At 36.8% G+C, this 19,911-nt stretch overlaps 3 protein-coding genes across 5 annotated transcripts in view; 1 reads left to right on the top strand and 2 right to left on the bottom strand.

The window, feature by feature from the left end:
- LOC107583459 (protein Smaug homolog 1-like) overlaps positions 1-1,845 on the bottom strand; it is a 50,400-nt gene extending 48,555 nt beyond the window's left edge. For both annotated transcript variants that reach the window (XM_016269659.1, XM_016269660.1), the window contains exon 1: positions 1,251-1,845. In XM_016269659.1, coding sequence (XP_016125145.1) covers positions 1,251-1,446 — 196 coding nt within the window. In that variant the 5' untranslated portion in view covers positions 1,447-1,845. The remainder of the gene's footprint in view (positions 1-1,250) is intronic.
- A 3,585-nt stretch (positions 1,846-5,430) lies between these two features.
- Positions 5,431-11,629, top strand: LOC107583613 (ERO1-like protein alpha). Its single transcript, XM_016269900.1, has 15 exons — positions 5,431-5,571; positions 5,653-5,736; positions 5,823-5,861; positions 5,932-6,008; positions 6,106-6,179; positions 6,311-6,431; positions 9,005-9,051; positions 9,203-9,211; positions 9,289-9,315; positions 10,368-10,460; positions 10,577-10,823; positions 10,947-11,016; positions 11,121-11,207; positions 11,289-11,425; positions 11,492-11,629. Exons 1-15 carry the CDS (start codon positions 5,431-5,433, stop codon positions 11,553-11,555), a joined length of 1,317 nt encoding a protein of 438 aa, XP_016125386.1. The 3' UTR covers positions 11,556-11,629.
- A 570-nt stretch (positions 11,630-12,199) lies between these two features.
- The window catches only part of LOC107583456 (integral membrane protein GPR137B-like), a 20,570-nt gene continuing 12,858 nt past the window's right edge, over positions 12,200-19,911 (bottom strand). The window contains exons 2-7 of one of the 2 annotated variants that reach the window (XM_016269656.1): positions 18,638-18,687; positions 16,756-16,984; positions 16,446-16,595; positions 13,700-13,825; positions 13,317-13,441; positions 12,200-12,497 (exon numbers count right to left, since the gene is read on the bottom strand). In XM_016269656.1, the coding sequence (XP_016125142.1) occupies positions 12,269-12,497; positions 13,317-13,441; positions 13,700-13,825; positions 16,446-16,595; positions 16,756-16,984; positions 18,638-18,687 (909 nt within the window). In that variant the 3' untranslated portion in view covers positions 12,200-12,268. The remainder of the gene's footprint in view (positions 12,498-13,316; positions 13,442-13,699; positions 13,826-16,445; positions 16,596-16,755; positions 16,985-18,637; positions 18,688-19,911) is intronic. The other variant, XM_016269657.1, reaches the window with a different exon arrangement.

Here is a 19,911-nt window from a genome sequence, read left to right as displayed (position 1 = left end):
ATAAAATAGGTTAATAATTAATTACTCGTTTAAATTTGAACAGAAGCAGTCATTCTGCTAACTTGTCAACTTAATTACATTATACTATTACATTACAGTATTTTCTCAGACTTTATAAAAAACTAAAAAAAATCACCTAATAGCCTTAAACTTTCCTAGAAATCCCTGAACTGGCTAAAAATATTAAAACTGGGTAAAATATCAGTGTAAGATCGGTTACAAGTTTGCTGAGCTAAACAAGTCAAAACATAGGCCTAACATTCACATGGAAAAACAACAAATGCCTGATGTGAGTTCAGTTTGAGATACTTTATGAGGGTCCAGGCTAAACCAGATGTCTGCATGAATGAAAGAAAATACGCTGATTAACCAAAGAATCCCTGCTGTCTGGTGAGTAATAGGAAGCTGACATTGCTCTGGCTGACACAGGCATAACTGCGTAATACAGCTCGAGATGAATCGCACAGGTAGGCATGCACAGACAGACACGCGTGCACACACATTTCCAGTGGATTCATTGAAAAGGTCACCACCACATACAAGCATGCAAATCCACCATCTGCAATAACAAACCAGCAACTCAGAGAAATAACGACAACAGAAATACACCAACCAGAAGAGTTTCACTTGGGCTGCACCCCGTCAGCTGGTTTTAATGTCAGTGGACACACCAGGGTGAGGACCACTTTAAAAACTTCACAAGTTCTTCTTTGATGTCTTCATCTTGATGTTTTAGAATAACAATGACAGAGCTGCACTAAAGTCCCTCATATAAAATACAATCTTTATGAGTCCCAGCCCACTATAAACTCTGATGGGAATCCCATGTTCGGGTTTTAGACTGCATATGTGTGCAATAACGAAATGTGCACTAGTTCTTTCTTACTGTACATTTATCTTTATGTATGAAATATCCACAGGTCCTCAGTTCAGCATGTTGGTTGTTTATTCCGATGCATTAATGAATGTGCGTCTTCTTTATTAGTTTCCATGGTCACACGCCCACATTGAAGCGCTCCCTCAAATTTAGACCAACACTTTGGATTCAACATTACATACAGATAGGTGTCAGAGTATATCTCTATTCCACAGCAAATAAACATTGAAGTATCTTATGGGTAAATTGAAGACACCCGGACACCTATTCATTAACTAAAAAAAGCTGGGTGCACCTGTTCTGGATACACCTCAAATCCACCTGCTCGCATTTGGTTAGTACTGTCAGAAAAGGTGGAAGTCTCTGTACTGACCTGGATTATTGGCCTCCCTTTCCAGAACATGCAGCTCGGTGCAGTCAGCCAAGGAATGCTCCAGACAGAGCTGAAGGAAGCGTGCTTGGGTCCGACTGACCCGCTTGAGGAGCGACAGTAACGCCACCGTCTGTTCGCACTCGTTCCATCCCTTAAACCAGCCGGCGAGGACTCCCACCTGGTCACGAAACATCATGATCTGATGGGCAGGCTCACGGTACCAAGACTTGGGTTCGTTGAGAGGAGGAGAGAGATGGCCGCGACCCAATTACGATGCTTTGCAGCTCAATAGAGAATCACCACGCAGACGTATCCAAAAACACACTTGCTTTCACCTTTACTTGAGGTTTGACAGAAAACAGCCCTTTGAGATGTTATTTGCTAGTGGGTACCAATGAATTGCATCTTTGTTCTTGGGTTTTGGAGTTAGGCTTGGCGGTAGGGAATCCCTGCTTGAAGCTTTTGAGATGGTATTCGTTGGGAGCTCTCCAACCCTCTGACCACTTGGGGCTTACAAAACGTTCCTCAGCTTTCCTCCAGCATACAGTGACTGTCCAGCTTTAGTCTTGATGGCATTTTCCACAGAGAACATCTCCTTTCTGTGAAAGTAAAGAGTAGTGATTATACAGTCCATATTTTAGAAGAAATACAAACACAAAATGTGAAGCACTGGTGGAAATTTCATCTTAAAGTTGGCAATTGTGTTTTGGAAGCTGGTTTATGGTCCAGGTAGGTCATATAGCTGTTCAACCAGTTCCAAAAAACAGGCTGACTACCTTAGGCTATTAGACAACCAGCTAGTAGACAATCAGCTGTATAATCTACATACTTTGAATCCCATTGCTGGTTTCGGAAGCTTTTGGAAAGGCGCCACAAGCCTGCCTCTTTAGTATTCCAGATGAAAATGACAAGTATGTGATATTTCTTCAAAGAAACACGAACATGTTAACCATTTACAATGAGTTGGCAAATATCACATGGTCTCAGTCTGTGAAACAACTCCACTTTCCTTTCAGCCAGAGACCAAAATAAACCTGCTTCATCCAGTGGCGTTTCATTCGTGAATGAATCAGTTTTGAACTAATCGTTTAAAGGGGTCATATGATGCTTTTTTAAAGATCATTATTTCGTAAAAATGCGTAAACGTTATTGAGTGATCTTCTATCAAAAGCGCGCGCTGACGTTATTCGCAGATGAGCTATTAACCGGGAACTCCGCAAGACTAATGCAATCTCAATATCTTTACTGAGTCCGGTAGGATGACCTAAATATACACTTACCTCCAAAAGCATCAGATGTGAACAAATAAAAATAAACACAAGCTTTCAGTTTCTATACATGCGGCACTCAAGCGATCGTCTCATATAATATCCGAGCGAAATCGCAGACTGTCCAGAACATTCCCAAAAATTGTTGCTCGACTGTCCCTACTGTAAGTCAGCATTCAGACTTAATTTTCACAACCCTTTACATATGAAGCAATTCCCCACTCTTAAGTCAGCGGTTTGGCCTAAATTCATCGAAATGCCCCGTTTATGAGTTATAATTAATAAATTTCCATTTTTCATACTCGGAGTTCCCACAGAAAGCTACTGGTGTGGCAAAAAAAGCTGGGAAGAGATGCTATTACTAGGAACCTAAAAGAAAGCTGAATTTAAGCATTCATACACACTATAAGAAAATAAGAGACTAATACAGTACAGTCTGGACACAGCCTAATACAGAAACTAGTCTTTGGCGACATCTTGCGGTGAACTACATGTAGTGCAATTTTCATCCAAAAGAGTTCCCGGTTCAGTCTGATGACAGTAGAAAGGCTGATTACATTTCAGCCTGACAGATTCACTGAGAATTTAATATGAGAGTAAAATAATGAAGTGTAAGATAAGTATCATGCAGCTGAATCAGTGAATATACAGCGACTATTGATGGATTTATTTGTGTATTGCCATGCATGTATTGCATATTTAGAACAAGAATCCTTAGATTTAGACATAAAAAAGACTATTTAAGGATCGCAATGCAGCCCTAAAGTACAAATTAATTGTCATTTAAAAAAAAACAGGTTTTACCAATTTGTCAGCAAGGTGTTTTTAATCATTTTTCAAAGAAATACAATTTGGTACGATCACTTATTCTTTTATGTATTTTAATAAGTACAGGTCAAAATAAGTGTTTCATTTTTACATAAATGTATCTGCACTGAATGAAGATGGAACATAACTTCATACATATTTCCAGATTTATTTTAAACATTAGAATCGATACTTGCATTTAATATGATTTCTATGTATATAAAATCATTTTTGTACATTTCATTTGATGCAAACACCAAAACGGGACACCCATCTACTAAATTAAATTTTATATATATATATATATATATATCTAAAATAAACAAATTAATTTATATAGTACATTTACATTATCATTTAGCAGACGCTTTTATCCAAAGCGACTTACAAATTATGACAATAGAAGCAATCAAAACCAACAAAAGAGCAATGATATACAAGTGCTATAACAAGTCTCTGTCGAATGTAAATGAATAAATATTAAATTATGAGAAAAGATACAGCTCTGAAATGATCAATTATATACGATGTAAAGCGCTTTGAGTGCCTAGAAAAGCGCTATATAAAATGTAATGAATTATTTTACAATAACACTTAAAATTGTGAATTGGTGGACTGAAAAATCATCAGAATTTTTATAGTAATTATAATTTGTTTCTAGGTATGCTCAGCTCAAATATTTCATCAGCTATTAATATCTCATGGTGTGTGTGTGTGATTTAGGGCTGGGCGAAATGGCCAAAAAAATGATCACGATAATTTTTTTCATATCGGTCGATATCAATAATTATCACGATGAATGTTTAAAGCCAGATTTTTGCTCCAAAGTGAAAGTTGTAGAAACCAGACCATTAATTTTCCTTAACAAAATAAATATCTAAATAGAAAAATAAATTTCTTAGATTCTGCATGTTCTAATGAGTGATATTGTTTCAAATCAAGAAACAGATTTGGGTTGCCTGATAATATTATTAATAATATCACTTTTTTGTCTCTTAGAAATGCACATTTGATAGTAGCTTGAGTTAGGATGCAGAGGTACATTTTTGTTCATTATTAAAAGCAGTAACATCTGTAAAAATTGTAGCAACCTCAGTTTTATATGGTTAAATTTATTCTGACCAAGGTTTTTTTTTTAAATTAATTAAGCAATGGTCTCCAATAGTAGTATACATTTAAATCATGATAAACGCAGTTAAAACCACACATATAGCACTGCAATACCATAAATATAACTATACGTTTTTTAGGTAGCCTATTTGTATGAAAAACAGTAGTCTAAAAACAAATTAATTAAGCAATGGTCTCCAATAGTAGTATACATTTAAATCATGATAAACGCAGTTAAAACCACACATATAGCACCGCAATACCATAAATATAACTATACGTTTTTTAGGTAGCCTATTTGTATGAAAAACAGCAGTCTAAAAACATTCAGTTTAAATGCACACATGCTATAGCTTAATCACAAATACGTACTATAATTAGCATTACTCCTGTATTAAAATTCAGTGTGAATATCCCAAATTTCTGCCACAATACCTTGGTGCAGTGAGTGTTACTACAGTAAATCCATGGTAAATGATGGCGATGTGTAGATTGAAAAGCCTTCTGACTGTCTCATTTGCACACAGTGTTTCTCCTGTTTGGCTTTAAACTCGTTTAAATCATTTGTCATTTGTGTTCATCGCTGAATTCAAGCACTGGATCTCACAGCGCTGTTTAGTGCTTGCGTGACCGAATAAACGCATCTGTTTCGTTCCGCTTTTGGCGCATAAACATTATATCGAACATTTATCGAACTCTTCATATCGTTTTATTGAGGAAAATTATATCGCGATAATTATCGTTATCGAATTATCGCCCAGCCCTAGTGTGATTAAATACTTATTTTTTTCCCCCGAAAAATCATATCAAGTAATCCACAAATGATGAAAATGTATAGCATTGGCAACCATGAAAGTATTATAGTATTACCACCTGAAACCATCACTGTATCATAGTATCATCACAGTATATATATATATTTTTTTCAAATGGTGTTCTGAGATAGATTTTTAATGTCAATTTGCAGATAAACATTGATACGTTTGATTGATTGGATGGTTCAATTTTGGTCAAAGGTCACTGGGACTCTTGATGATTGTGCTTGTGATGTTGAGACCATCGACAGGTTCAACAACAAAGAAATCTTTCCCAAACTACAAAAGCTACTGTCATCTGATTATTTCCGGTTTTATAAGGTGAGTTCATTGTTGGTAATAGAGTGAAAATATCCATTTATTGTTTGTTCTTTCATCTCCAATATTCAATATTATGCTCAGGTCAATCTGAACAACCCCTGCCCGTTCTGGACAGACCACAGTCAGTGTGGACTCAAATACTGTGCTGTGAAACCATGCACACCGGTGAGATTTTCAAAGTTCATTCACTTGATTTTGTCTTGAGGAATTTTATATGGGACTTCATAGGCTCCTTGTGTGTTTCGGTACAGGGTGAAGTACCAGAGGGCCTTAAATCCAGCAGTTATAAGGTATTAGAAAGTCATATAGTGTATATCGTACATATTAGTGTTACTGGATGTTGATTATTTCCCCCCACAGTATTCAGAAGCAGCCAGTCAGGATATAGAAGAGTGTGAGAAGGCAGAAAAACTTGGAGCTGTCAATGGTTCTCTAAGGTATAACATATTAAATGTTTATGTCAGGAATACCCATAATTCTTCAGTTTTTGGCCTTGTTTGTGCAAGTTCTCTCTCTCAATGTTTGCCCATGTAGTGATGAGACACGTCAGGCTCTTCAGGAGTGGAAGAAGCACGATGATGAATCGGACCGTTTCTGCATGTTGGACGGTAATCATAGTTTGATCAATTTTGCTTTTTATTTGAGGTGTGATTATTGGCAAGTACGTCCCGGGCTGCAGACCAGTATGCTTTAGTCATCCTCCACAGGCTCTGCATCATTGATGTTTTTCTTTTCTTAGATGAGGACTCGCCTGAATCACAGTATGTCGACCTCCTGCTCAACCCTGAGCGTTTCACTGGCTATAAAGGACCAGAGGCCTGGCGGATCTGGAACAGCATCTATGAGGAGAACTGCTTCAAGTAAAGAGTCACCATCACGTTTATTCTGAGCAGTGTGGAAAAAGTATTCAGTGACCTTCATGGGGTCGACTGTATAAAGAAATTTCTGTCAGTAAAATGATTTCATGTAAAGTTTCTCACACTTTCAAATGAGTGTAGCCTCAGAATAGATAGCTAATAGTGTTGGGTCGTTCTTGAACGATTCGTTCATTTTGAACAAATCTTTAATGTGACTCAGGAAGAATGAGTCGTCTCGGGGAGTGATTCGTTCAGTCGCGCATGCGCAACATCCTATAGGTTCTGTACTGGAATTAGTCAGGTAGTTCACCTGGTTCGAGTCTTCGGATTTTTCCGAGTCGTTCGTTCATCACATGACAGCCCCATAAGCTTTAACCAATGCAGTCTGAGCCGGAAAGAGAATTGATTAGTTCATCTCTCGAGTCTTCGGGTTTGAGTCGTTCGTTCATCACGTGACAGCCCCATAAGCTTTAACCAATGCAGTCTGAGCCGGAAAGAGAATTGATTAGTTCATCTCTCGAGTCTTCGGATTTCGGGGGTGTCTGAGGGTTCATCTGAGGGTTGTCCCCCCTAAAAATATGATTAAAAACCACGCTGTGTATTGTAATAAATAACAATATTTATACTTTAAATAATTGTGTAAGTAGTAAAACAACACAAACGGGGCAAAAATGCGTTTTAAGTTTAGAAACATTTTGAGTCACCCCCTCCCTTACCTCACAGTGCTTTGGTCCAAATGCCTGCTTTACTCTTTTACATCACCTACTAGGGCTGTCAAAAAAAATTTTGAATATTCGTCGAATTTAATATAAAAATCCACATTCGAATGCAAAAACGTTGCATTCGAATTTTAGGTGTGCGTTAAGGAGGCAGCCTTATCAGTGGCGCACGAGATGCGATGACGATGTAAGTGTCGTTGCATTATAATGTTTTTGTTAGCTAATCCAGTTGAAGCCACTAGATGTGGCGCTGCTGCATTGTTCATTAAAAATATAGCGGAAAAAGAGAACATCAATGCGGAGAAGATCTTGTTTACATCAAAACCAAAGCCAAGCCGTTCACACAGAATGCATATTTCACACATTTTCTAGAGGGACATCTATCACTGTTGCACTCGCGTCTCGCACAAAGGAGCCGCATGTTTAGAAAGTCATGTAAAATTAATGCAAGTTTAACTTTGAAAAAAACATACATCGAGACATTATGGCGGGTTTTTCCCCATCCCACTGCATCTCATGTTTTTAAATGAAAAATGTACTCTGTGTGATTGGCTTTCCACCCTTTGTATTAAACTTTGCATACGTACATGATGCTGTTTTGTTTATAGTTGTTTAAGCAACTTATAATTTATAACAACTTACTTATGCACTTTTTTTCGCAGATAGTAATGTTATCTTATGCTTTGAATGATGTGCCCTCTTGTGGCCTCAGTAGAAGCTTTTCTTCACCCTAACTGAAATTATGCATTTTAAATTCGAATTAATAATAATTCGAATTTTGATCATATTTAAGTACAAAATAGTTTTTCAGCCATTTTGACAGCCCTATCACCTACACACACAAGTCCGGCGAGAGAGAACATAGTCAATAGTTGTGGAACTCCAGTAAGTAAGGCTGTCGAGGCTATTTTATACACTTAAACATCAGATAAAGTGATTATTTTCTCTTTAATACAGATGATGCCAGTGTATTTTTCGATGAGTCGCTAATTAGCAATAACATTACCTGCTTGACAGAAAGGGTTGCCAGGTTTCACAACAAAACCCTCCAAATTGCTACTCAAAAGTAGCCCAAACTAACCACGTTTCGAGGGGTCCCCCGGTAAAAATCTTGTTCCGGGGGCTAAAATACACATTATTGGGGATGCTTCAACCTGTGGACATGAAAAACAACCCGCGGCATCTGTGATAAAGTAGCCCAATTCCATGGGAAACACTGTGACTTGGCAACACTGTGACGGATCGTAATGTCTACAACAGACACGAGTGCTGTAGCGGCGTGACCACAACAGCTTGAAGTTGTCTAATTTGGCACGGTCTCCCTGCTGCACGAATAATAGCTTTCCTCTGTGTATACATATACTTACAAGTACAATTTTAGCTGGATTATTTCTGTTCCCTTTTAATTTTATGTTTATTGTTATTTCGTTAGACAAAATGTACGCCCCTGCTCATCAATAACACATTATAAATAACTACCGCTTCTGTTTGTGAGCATTTAGTGCAAATCAGACTTTCACATTCTGACATTTTCTTGAGCAGTAAATCAGCATATTAGAATGATTTCTGAAGGATCATTTGTCACTGGAGATATGATGCTGAAAGCTCAGCTTATTCATCACAGGAATAAATTGTATTTTCAAATATACTAAAACAGAGAAAACTGTTAATTTTAATTGTAATAAAATTTCACAACATTTCTGTTTTTACTCAATTTTTGAACAAATAACATCAATCTTCACACCCTAAAAGCCCACCTATAATTTGCAACCTAACCTGTCTTTGATATTTTGATTAATTATCATTGAGTGCTCATAATGTTGTAACAACTCTCGTTCTTTTTTGCTACTTTTTCAGACCGTATTCAGTTAAACGACCACTGAATCCTTTGGCGTCTAACAGCGGTGAGCAGTAATGCTTTGTTTTATGTTTTCAAGTCTAAAATTGGTCTGTTTTTAAGCACATTGATTTTATATGCAGTAGATCCATGTCATATTGTGATGCTTATGACAGATAATCCTTGTAATCATCTCTCTTTCTTTCCCTCCACTTTAGGAGACGATGGTAAGGTTACGCTCTTCAAATCCATTTAACCAGTGATTTGATCAGCTAGAAATTGACAAGTCTGTTTCTCGTTAAAGGGCAAGGCTTCTACCGCTGGCTAGAAGGTAAGTTTCTGCTTAAAGGTAGGGATGGGCGTATCAATATATCGATACTGACGCAAGTATCGAAAATATCGATACTAAGGTGTGTTTTATTTACCAGTGATTTTGTTAATTTAACAACAAAAAAATGTGTACAATATGCATTGAATTGGACGAATAACCTTTGTTAGAGAGTAATTGTGTAGGATAGAGCTATTTTCCTGCTCATCTGAACACACACAAATGTTGCAGGACAGAACTAATCCATCACAGAGCGTGTTCACTCACTTCTGACAGTACATTCAAACGGGGCTGCGTTTCCCAAAAGTATCATAAAAAAGCATTAAAGCTTTTGGGAACGGCAGCCCTGAACAATGCTTATCAGAGGACAGAAGGGCAGAGTTATTTCACAATAAACCAACTGAAATTGTAGCCTGCATAGTTTGTGCAATTACAGTTATTTAAATTGAACATTGAAAGATAATATTGATCATGTTCTATTCTGTAATGTTAATAGAAATCATACACTGTCAGCATAAAAAGGTTGCATTTTATGCATGCAACAGCCGGTCACTGGCAGTCCCTTATGAAAATGAACCATGGTTTTACTAAAGTGGCCGTAGTTCAACTGTAGTATTTATAGATTTGAATAATGTGTAAACAAAAAACATATTTGAACCATGTGTAAACAAAAATATAACCTAATAAGCTACAATTAAGGCATATTGAATTTTAAAATGCATTTTAAACATAAAGTTGTGCTTATCATTACCCATTTTACTTTTCATAATGTAAAAGTTTAGTTCAGAAGTATCGAATCGGTATCGATATCGATGTTACTGCCTTGAAAAATGTCGGTATCGTATCGAAAACAAAATAAGTGGTATCGCCCAGCCCTACTTAAAGGTGCTGTGTTTTATATGTTACTGTATATTTTAATTTTCATGTCCCTTATGTTGTTCCTCGAGGCTTGTGTGTGGAGAAACGAGCGTTCTTCAGGCTGATCTCAGGAAGGTGCTGTGTTTTATATGTTACTGTATATTTTAATTTTCATGTCCCTTATGTTGTTCCTCGAGGCTTGTGTGTGGAGAAACGAGCATTCTTCAGGCTGATCTCAGGACTGCATGCCAGTATAAACATACACCTGAGCGCCAGGTACCTACTAGACGGTAAGTCACGACTTGTTTTGTGTTTTTCATTGCAAGTTAAAAATTTAAAAAGTTGAACATTTCTGGGACTATTTAAACTTGAGTGTTTTGTAGTCTGATTTGATTTGTTCGGTCAGAAAACTGGTTCAAAATGAAGTGGGGTCACAACGTCTCCGAGTTCCAGCTGAGGTTTGACGAGGAGCTGACAGAAGGGGAGGGGCCAAAGAGACTGCGCAACCTCTACTTCCTGTACCTCATTGAGCTGCGTGCTTTGGCAAAAATACTGCCTTATTTTGAACGTCCTGCCTTCCATTTGTACACTGGCCAACGCACTCAAGACAACGAGAACAAGAAACTGCTTCTAGAGCTTCTCCATGTGGCCAAGTAAGAGCATTGCAATGGTTGCGCCAAAAAAAAAGTAGTTTTTTTATTGTAATAATATTTCACAATATATAATTTTTTTTATATGAATATATTCTAATATATTTAAAAATGTTATATTTGCAGATCCTTTCCATTGCATTTTGATGAGACTGCTCTATTTGCTGGAAATAATAAGGAAGCTATGAAACTGAAAGTCAGTGGCTCTTTTTCATGTTTGCTATAATAACAATGTTACAGAAATACATGTTTTTTTTTAAAAAAGAAGCATTAAATCAGTTGCATCTTTCCTGACCTTAGGAAGACTTCAAGCTGACTTTTAAGAACATCTCACGCATCATAGACTGTGTTGAGTGTTTTAAATGCAGACTTTGGGGCAAATTACAGGTAAGATGGTGAAGACTGTGACATGTACCCAGATGATGATGTTTGTGTTGATATGTGACGTTTAGTGATTGTCTCTCATAGACTCAGGGCTTGGGAAGTGCACTGAAAATCCTGTTCTCAGAAAGGCAAATAGAGGCAATGCCCAACACAAGCAACACCAATCCATCATTTCAGCTCAGCCGGCAGGAAATTGTGTCTTTGTTCAATGCTTTTGGAAGGTATGTCAATATCTGTTTTTGTCAGGATATCTTTGTCTTGTTTTAATGTGTCTTGTTTTGTTTCAGGATCTCCACAAGTGTCAGAGAGCTGGAGAACTTTCGGTCGCTGTTGTCAAATCTCAAACAGTGACAGTAAAAATCCCTCATTCAGCCACAGTCAAGAATCTGACATGCATAACACAACAGGACAGATTTGTTTTGGGTTGTTAAATTACGGTTTTCAGAATGTTTTATACCAATTGTTTCTAAATACAGTTTAACAGCACTGCACAGTTTTATCCCTTAAGAATTGAGCACCTTAGTCACAAAACTGTATGTTAGGGCTATTACATGTCTCTTACAAAAATGTATTTCACATGTTAAATGTAAAAAAGAACAGAATAAGTGACCAAAAAATAACATAGCTTCTTGGGAATTAAATGGAGATACATAAATATACTTCAAATGGTTTACAAGAGGGACATAAACCACTTGATTTGTGTATTTTGCATATATAAAGCCAAGTTTTCATTTCTTTATAGGTGTAATATATTTTTTAAAATATGAGTTAAATTAAGCATTGTAGTTTTTGAATATGTGCCTCAGCACCTAGATTTTTTGAGCATATTGACGATTACATAAATATTTACCTTTTTTATATATATATATATATATATTATTTAATATTGTGAATGTACTTTTCTCAGTAAGAGAAGTGTTGTTCTTTATTAGTGGTATTATATTTTCAAAAAGTGATCACTTATTTTAAATGTCCTTTCTTTTTTTTTCGACGACCATAAAGCATTGCTCGATGTCCTGGCTGAGCCAAACCTCAGACTAGATCGTTCCACAGAAGTATCTGCTTTAGTTCTGAGGGGTGGCATAGTGTGTTTGGGAGGTCGAGTAGTAGTTCTGGGGGGTGGAATAGTAATTGTGGTGCTGGTTGGTCTGAATGTTGCCATAGGCAAAGAGAAGAGGGGCGGTTGATGTTTGGGGGCCGTTCAGCAGGTGAGGGATTGCCGTTAGGCTGCCGTTCCTCTGGATCGAGCCGTACCAACTTGGGCCCATCTGCGGTGTGGACGACAGGATACTGCTGGAAAACAGAACCTTCAGGCTTAGAGATACAATTTAACTGATATATCAATCATATAAATTAAAATGATAGTTCACAAAAAACATGTTTTTAGCTGAAGAAAAATATACAAGTTTTTAAAGACGTGAGTTTTTAAAGAGGTGAGTCAGGGCACCAGATGCACAAAATTTTTTAAAATTTGCAAGTGTGACAAGTAAATCACCATGCGGTTCCCAAACAAATGACTCTAATGAACTGGTCCTTTTTAATGAGTCAGTCAGAAAGTTTCATGAAACAGCCTTGCTTGTGAGTTAAAGATTTAAATCAGACTTAGTCATTCAGAGCCGTTACTGATTTCAGAAGTGACTCGCTCACTTAACTGGCGTCATTTTCGGTTACACTAAAATTAAAAGGTTTTGGGGTCAGTGATGTTTTTACATTACTGAAAATACATTACATTTTTACAAAAGATTAAATTAAAAAATTTTTAAATTATAATTATTTTTCACATTGTTACTGTTTTTACTGTATTTTGATCAATTAATTGCAGCCTAGATTGGACATTCAAAAACATTCAGTAAAATATTAGAATAGTCATTTCCAATTTTGATTCATATTTTTATTTAGTAACACTAATAATAATTCTGTAAAGCATCTAAAAATAGAAGTAATTTGGTTCCTAAAGCTTTCATTTCAGGGGCCAAGGGGTCTGGAATCCCGTGATGAAATAATTTTTAATTAAACTATTCCTTTAAAAACATCATAAATCTTTAACTAGAAGTAAATATAACACTCCTATCTTTGAGAAGTTCCAGTAAACACAAATGTGAGTACACACACCTGCATCTATCTCCTCGGGAAGTTGTGTTTCTAGACAGATCATCATCACTATCATAGCGGCGTGGGTTGTCAAAGAAATACGCCCTGGAACTAAAGCTGTGACTGTTGATCATGCCACCCGGTGTCTGTGGAAACAAGGTATACAAAATGTAAATAAAACGGTATGACTGGTCCAACACAGACAGACAAATACGTGACTAACACAGCAGCATGGGATGTTGGTTTCAGTGGGGCAGACGTCGGAGTAATTAATTCTATCTGACAGGAAAACAACTCTCCGCTGGGGCTTAAAAAGCCGATCGCCGGCTCTCATCATTGAGTAAGTGTCCAGCTGTGATATTGATGGACAGATTTAGAGGAGTAAGACAGGATTAGACTTTCACCAGGTTCTGATTGGGCCGCTGCACTCTGAAGAACACCACCACCAGACTGGTGGGCAGCAACTCCCAGAAGAACAGGATGATCCCAAAGACCACATAGGCTTCCCCATTGATCTTCTCTGCATCCGCCTGGAGACACAAACACAATGCAAGACAAATTTAACATTTTGAGAACTTTCCACTTCTGAGCATATTGATGTATCGGTACGCTGTAAAGGCCAATACACCTTAGAGTAGACAGCAGAGTTGTTCTTGTTATCTAAAGCCTACAATAATCTAAATGTAATCTAAAAACCATTTACAATCGTTTTTGTAAAATACAATAAAATATTAGACGAAAACCTTCATCTTTCTTGTGTAAAAAAGGTTTAAGTTGAAGTACTAAAAAAATAAAAACTAGAACTGAAATAAATATAAATGAAAGCTAAATAGAAGCACCACAGCCCCACAAACAAGCACAGCAAACTTGAATCTTTTAAAATGCAATCAAATTGCAATCACAATTTTTATCATGAAAAATAAATAAATAAATAATTAAAAAGCAAACCAATTTTTCCTCAAATCATGCAGCCTTAGAGGAGAATAGCCCTAACAAGTAGACATACTATACTACCATTGAAAAGCACAAGACACTGTGGCCTACAACAAACAAAAGCACAAACATGATGCATACGAATATCTGCAAAAATGCAGACAATGCAGGATGAGGAAAGATGTAATCAATCCTAGAATCAAATGCATCATCAAAACAGCGAGAAACAAATCCTCACAACAGCTTTGCGTGAGACAAAGTAGCTTTATGAAGAATAAGCAAGACCAAACATATGCAGCTGAGTCAGAGAAGGGGGCAGGCCGATCAGGGGAACCTTGGCTTCCTGTTGGCCCGTCTCAGAGGTGAACCCAAACTAGGTCACCACCAGGCAGCCAGCCAGCCATCTTTTCTGCACAGCAGCCTTGCCCGAGCTATTTATAGCAAAACAAAAACCTTTCCCTCACAGAGCCCATATCCGTCTAAATCCCCTCAAATGGATTGTTTCTGTGGAGCACTGCGCAAAGCAACGTAATCCATGTTGAATTACTTTATTTTGAATGAATGAAGCCGTCAACATCTCTTTTTATAAAACAACAAAGTACAGAAATACATTTGTAAATATGCAGCAAAAGGCATAATCTGTCATTTATTACACAGCCTCTATTATACTTTTTAATTGTACCAAACACATAACAGCCCTTGAAGGATGCAGTGCTAAATCAGGGCACACAAAAATGAGCTACTATAATAACTGCAAATGAGAAGAATAAATACATAAGTTCATACATCTCACATAAAGGTGAAAACAGCATTGATTATTAACTCAAACAGCTGAACCACACTAACAGCAGTGAGCTTTCTGAGACTTGTTTATCTGGGACAGTTCAATAGTTCAATTAGGGTTTACCAGCTTTATGTTTTCTACATAAACTATCTCTCAAGAGTTTGGGCTGTGTACGTTTTTTAAATGGTTTTGAAGTCTCTTATGCTCACCAAGGCTGCATTTATTTGATTAAAATACTGTAAAATCAGTAATATTGTGAAATATTACTACAATTTAAAATAGCTCTTTACTATTATAATATATTTTAAAACCTAATTTATTCCTGTGATGCAAAGCTACATTTTCAGGCTTTAATGTCACATTATTCTTCAGAAATCATTCTAATATGCTATTCATCAGTTTTAAACTACTTAATGTTTTTGTGAAAACCATTACATAGATTATTTTTCAGGATTCTTTGATAAAACGAAAGTTCAAAAGAACTGAATTTATTTGAAATAAAAATCATTTGTAACTTTATAAATCTTTGAAAGTCTATACTGCCTTTGGATCAATTTAAAGTATCCTTGCTAAATAAAAGTATTAATTATATAAAAAAAAAAAACATACTGCATCACACTTAATGCCCGTTCACACCAAGGATGATAACTATAAAGATAACGATATTAGCGTCCACACCAGCGAACAATATCGTCTGTTCATTCTAAGCGCACATGCGTCTGCCGCAAAGATAACTATAAAGATAACGATATTAGCGTCCACACCAGCGAACAATATCGTCTGTTCATTCTAAGCGCACATGCGTCTGCCGCAAAGATAACTATAAAGATAACGATATTAGCGTCCACACCAGCGAACAATATCGTCTGTTCATTCTAAGCGCACATGCGTCTGCCGCAAAGATAACTATAAAGATAACGATATTAGCGTCCACACCAGCGAACAATATCGTCTGTTCATTCTAAGCGCACATGCGTCTGCCGCAAAGATAACTATAAAGATAACGATATTAGCGTCCACACCAGCGAACAATATCGTCTGTTCATTCTAAGCGCACATGCGTCTGCCGCAAAGATAACTATAAAGATAACAATAAAGATATAGCTCTAAAAATGGTTCTCAATATTAAAGAATAGCAGAGTTCACACCACAACTGTAACAATAAAGGCACAGAGAAACGATATTGTTGGAATCACTTCCAGAACTATTTTTTTCAGCTGATGAACGATAAAATTATTGACACTTAATCAGAATCAGTCCTACTATCACAAGCTCGAGAATTTAAAGCGTCAGACGCGTGTGCACTTAGAATAAACTGACGATACCGTCCGCTGGTCTGGACGCTAATATCGTTATCTTTATAGTTATCGTTGTTGGTGTGAACGGGGCTTTAGATTTAACATTAATATATACGTAAAGTTATATTGAACTACCTGGTCAGATACATTGTACCAGCCATAATTAAACGGGCTGGGCCGATCTTCAGGAGAAAGAGCCACCACAACCAGGTTATAACAGGCTCTGGAGGTGTAGAGGAGGATAACTGCTGCCCCAATGGCTGTGGCCTGGCATACTGATGTCCCCTGGATCACAAGATCACCACAGTTAGACAGAATGGTAATTACTTTTCCAACACTATTCAATGCAATTAGTTATTGCACTGTCAAACTGAAAATGCTACACGGTCATGTTCTGAATCCAAATTGGTAATCTCCAAATCCAAGCGCATCCCTGTCCACTTACCTTTGACTCCAGGTAGACATTGGCAGAAGACATTTTAGCGATCTTGAAGATGCAGATGGCGAGTGAGATCGCACAGAGCACAAAGAGGCTGTCGTTAACCAGCACTCGTGCCAGAACGGCATCCTTCACCTCACTCTCACCCACATCTCCCTGAACCAGCATGGCACACGTCACGTTCACCACCAGGAAAAAAACACTAGCCAGCAGAAATCCTAGACGCAGGGGCACCCTATTGAGGGTTGAGAGAAAAATTATTTCAGAGAAAGAAACAAAAAAAACTAAATGAAAGAGTCTTGGGTGAATTATAGGTGAACAAATTTAACACATACATTTTATTATTAGATTTGAATTATTTCATTTTATCTTAACTAAATATTCCTGACATGATTTTAGATATGATTCAGAGCATTTAAAAAAAAAAAAAGGATATAATATAATTTTTTACTATGTTCTGTTAAATAAAATCAAGCTCCGACACATAATACGTCATGCTCAATATTTTGCTTCACTCAGAAATATATCATATTGAATAATAGGTGAAAGCTCAAAGACATTGAACTGATGAGAGCAGTCAAGCCATTGCTTAGTGCTGTCTGGGCCATGTATCAATCCTCTCCTCTGCCCCCTTCCCCCTCTATTCCACCACATGCCCTCCTCCCACTCATCCTGACTCTGACGGGACTGGGTGGGATTTGATCTCCAAGCTTTTCACTCCGCATCAGACTCTAATAACCTGATCAAAGCCCGTATTTGTACAGATTGAGGCTTCAAATGAAAAAAAAACAACAACTAACGAGTCTGTATTAAGTTGGCTCAAACTTCTTTAAAGTCTTTTGATATTTCTGTTCTTGTGGTTAAGAAAAAAAATAGCACTTTATTAGCATTTTGAAGCTTGACAATATGGAAAAGATCAGCATGAACAGGTTTTGAATATGTTGAACAAGTAAATTAAATCATTTAAATTTTTAGATGAACCATCTCCTTGGTTACCACTGTAAACAAAGCTTATGAACACAACTTCATACGGAAGCAAGATGAAAAGAAAATACCATCTAAACTTGTCTAAAGACAGTCAGTTCCTCTCAGATACATTCATATAAATGCCTACCCCCACGTTTTGTTTAACATCTCAACCGATTTGAATCATCACATATTTATATCGATTTTCAACAGGCTCTGAGTGTATCGTTAAACAAAGCTTATGAACACAACTTCATACGGAAGCAAGATGAAAAGAAAATACCATCTAAACTTGTCTAAAGACAGTCAGTTCCTCTCAGATACATTCATATAAATGCCTACCCCCACGTTTTGTTTAACATCTCAACCGATTTGAATCATCACATATTTATATCGATTTTCAACAGGCTCTGAGTGTATCGTTACATCCCTAGTAGACAGCAATGCAACTGACACGTTTAAGGCCCAGAAAGGTAGTAAGGACATCTTAAAAGAAAGCAATAATAACGACAGCGTTCTGATGTAGAACGCACGTGTGTCGATAATGGCGGAAGATGTGATTAGGAGGAGAAGAATTGTTGAATAAAGTCATTATTTTTGTTTTCTTTGCACACCAAAAGTATTCTCGCATTCTCTTCGTAAAATTGCAGTTGAACTACTGATGTCACATGGACTATTTTAACGATTTCCTTACTACACTTCTAGGTCTGGGAACATTTCAGTTGCATTGTTGTCTATGGAGGGTCAGAAAGCTCTTGGATTTCATCAAAAACATCTTAATTTGTGTTCTGAATATGAACGAAGGTCTTGTGGGTTTGGAATGACATGAGGGTAAGTAATTAATGACAGAATTTTCATTTTTGGGTGAACTATTCCTTTAATTCAGTCACAGCCCTCACAGCTAGGAAAGAAAATCTCTTACTTGTACTTATTGAGTTCCGGTGAATATTTCGCTTTGGCTTTGAAAATCACCTGTGGAAAAGGACATAGAAAGATTTGTATTACTTACAAACATGACAAGGACAAACTCTATCTCTTGAGCAGAGGTATTATCAGTACAGAAAAAACGTTTTCACCAAGAAACGTCTGCTATCTGTACTTCAAGCCTGCTCACAGGCCAAGTGATGACTAGCTTGTGCTAATGCAAAGATAAGGATGACCAAGGACCAGGCTATCGGAGTTTGTTTAACCAGAAACACCTCCTGGTTAAGCAAACAGCCCAAGAGTTCAATAACCAGTGGAAGTTATTGGTTATACCTAAGGCCTTTGCAACTCTAGCCCTAAGGTCAACTCAAGGTAAGCACAACTACAGAAGCTTGCACAACCGTCACTGAGAAGCATTCATGGACTGTTTTCACTCTGACATGGCCTTCATGTAGTTCACACAAAGTCCATAACATCCATTAGCAGGTAATATCAACATATGCACTACCATTCAAAAATAGAGGTCAGTAAGGTTTTTTAATACTTCTATTCAGAAAAGACACATTAAATTGATCAAAACATCCATTAGCAGATGATACACTCTAGCATATAAACTACCATTCAAAAGACAGATCAGTAAGATTCGGGGATATTTTTTAAAGAAAGTAATACTTTAAGAAAAGACTAATTAAATTGATTGAATGTGACAATTCAGTCTTGCCATCACAGGAATAAATGACATTTTTAAATGTATTAAACTAACTAGAAAACAGTTATTTTGAATTGTAATATATTTTTTTCTGTATTTTATCAAATAAATGCAGCCTTGGTGAGCATAAGAGACTTCTTTCAAAAACATAAAAAACAAATCTTACCAACACAAACTTTTAATTGGTAGTATATGAACACATGCATGACCACAAACTTCAAAGTAATGATACTAGGGCATTAAGGGCTATCTTTAAGCTCCGTCATGTGAACCTCTGTACAATATGAACCACAGCAGTACTGAAACAGGAACAGACCTCACCTGTAGTTTTCTGCGCCTACTTATTGAAAAGTTTATAGGGTCTGAGTTTCACATGAAACTTGGAAAATTTAATTAGATGGAAAAAGGATACAGTGATTAATAAATACAACTACAAAAAACATTTAGAGAGTCAAAATGTTATATGTACATCATTGTACATATGCATCATTATGGAAGCCCGTTTCCGCCACTAAATAAAAAAAATATAATTCTGTAAGTCATAATAATGAGAAACTTTCTCA

The sequence above is a fragment of the Sinocyclocheilus grahami genome, unplaced genomic scaffold, assembly GCF_001515645.1.
Source record: "Sinocyclocheilus grahami isolate Dianchi unplaced genomic scaffold, SAMN03320097.WGS_v1.1 scaffold54.1, whole genome shotgun sequence".
Taxonomy (NCBI): Eukaryota; Metazoa; Chordata; class Actinopteri; order Cypriniformes; family Cyprinidae; genus Sinocyclocheilus; species Sinocyclocheilus grahami.
This window is presented reverse-complemented; position numbering and strand designations above follow the sequence as displayed.

Excerpts from the sequence above, each read along its gene's own strand:
- LOC107583613 (XM_016269900.1), top strand. The coding sequence starts at position 5,431 with ATGGTTCAATTTTGGTCAAAGGTCACTGGGACTCTTGATGATTGTGCT. Across the intron at positions 5,737-5,822 it reads CTGTGAAACCATGCACACCG|GGTGAAGTACCAGAGGGCCT; the intron begins GTGAGATTTTCA and ends GTTTCGGTACAG. Across the intron at positions 6,432-9,004 it reads TATGAGGAGAACTGCTTCAA|ACCGTATTCAGTTAAACGAC; the intron begins GTAAAGAGTCAC and ends CTACTTTTTCAG.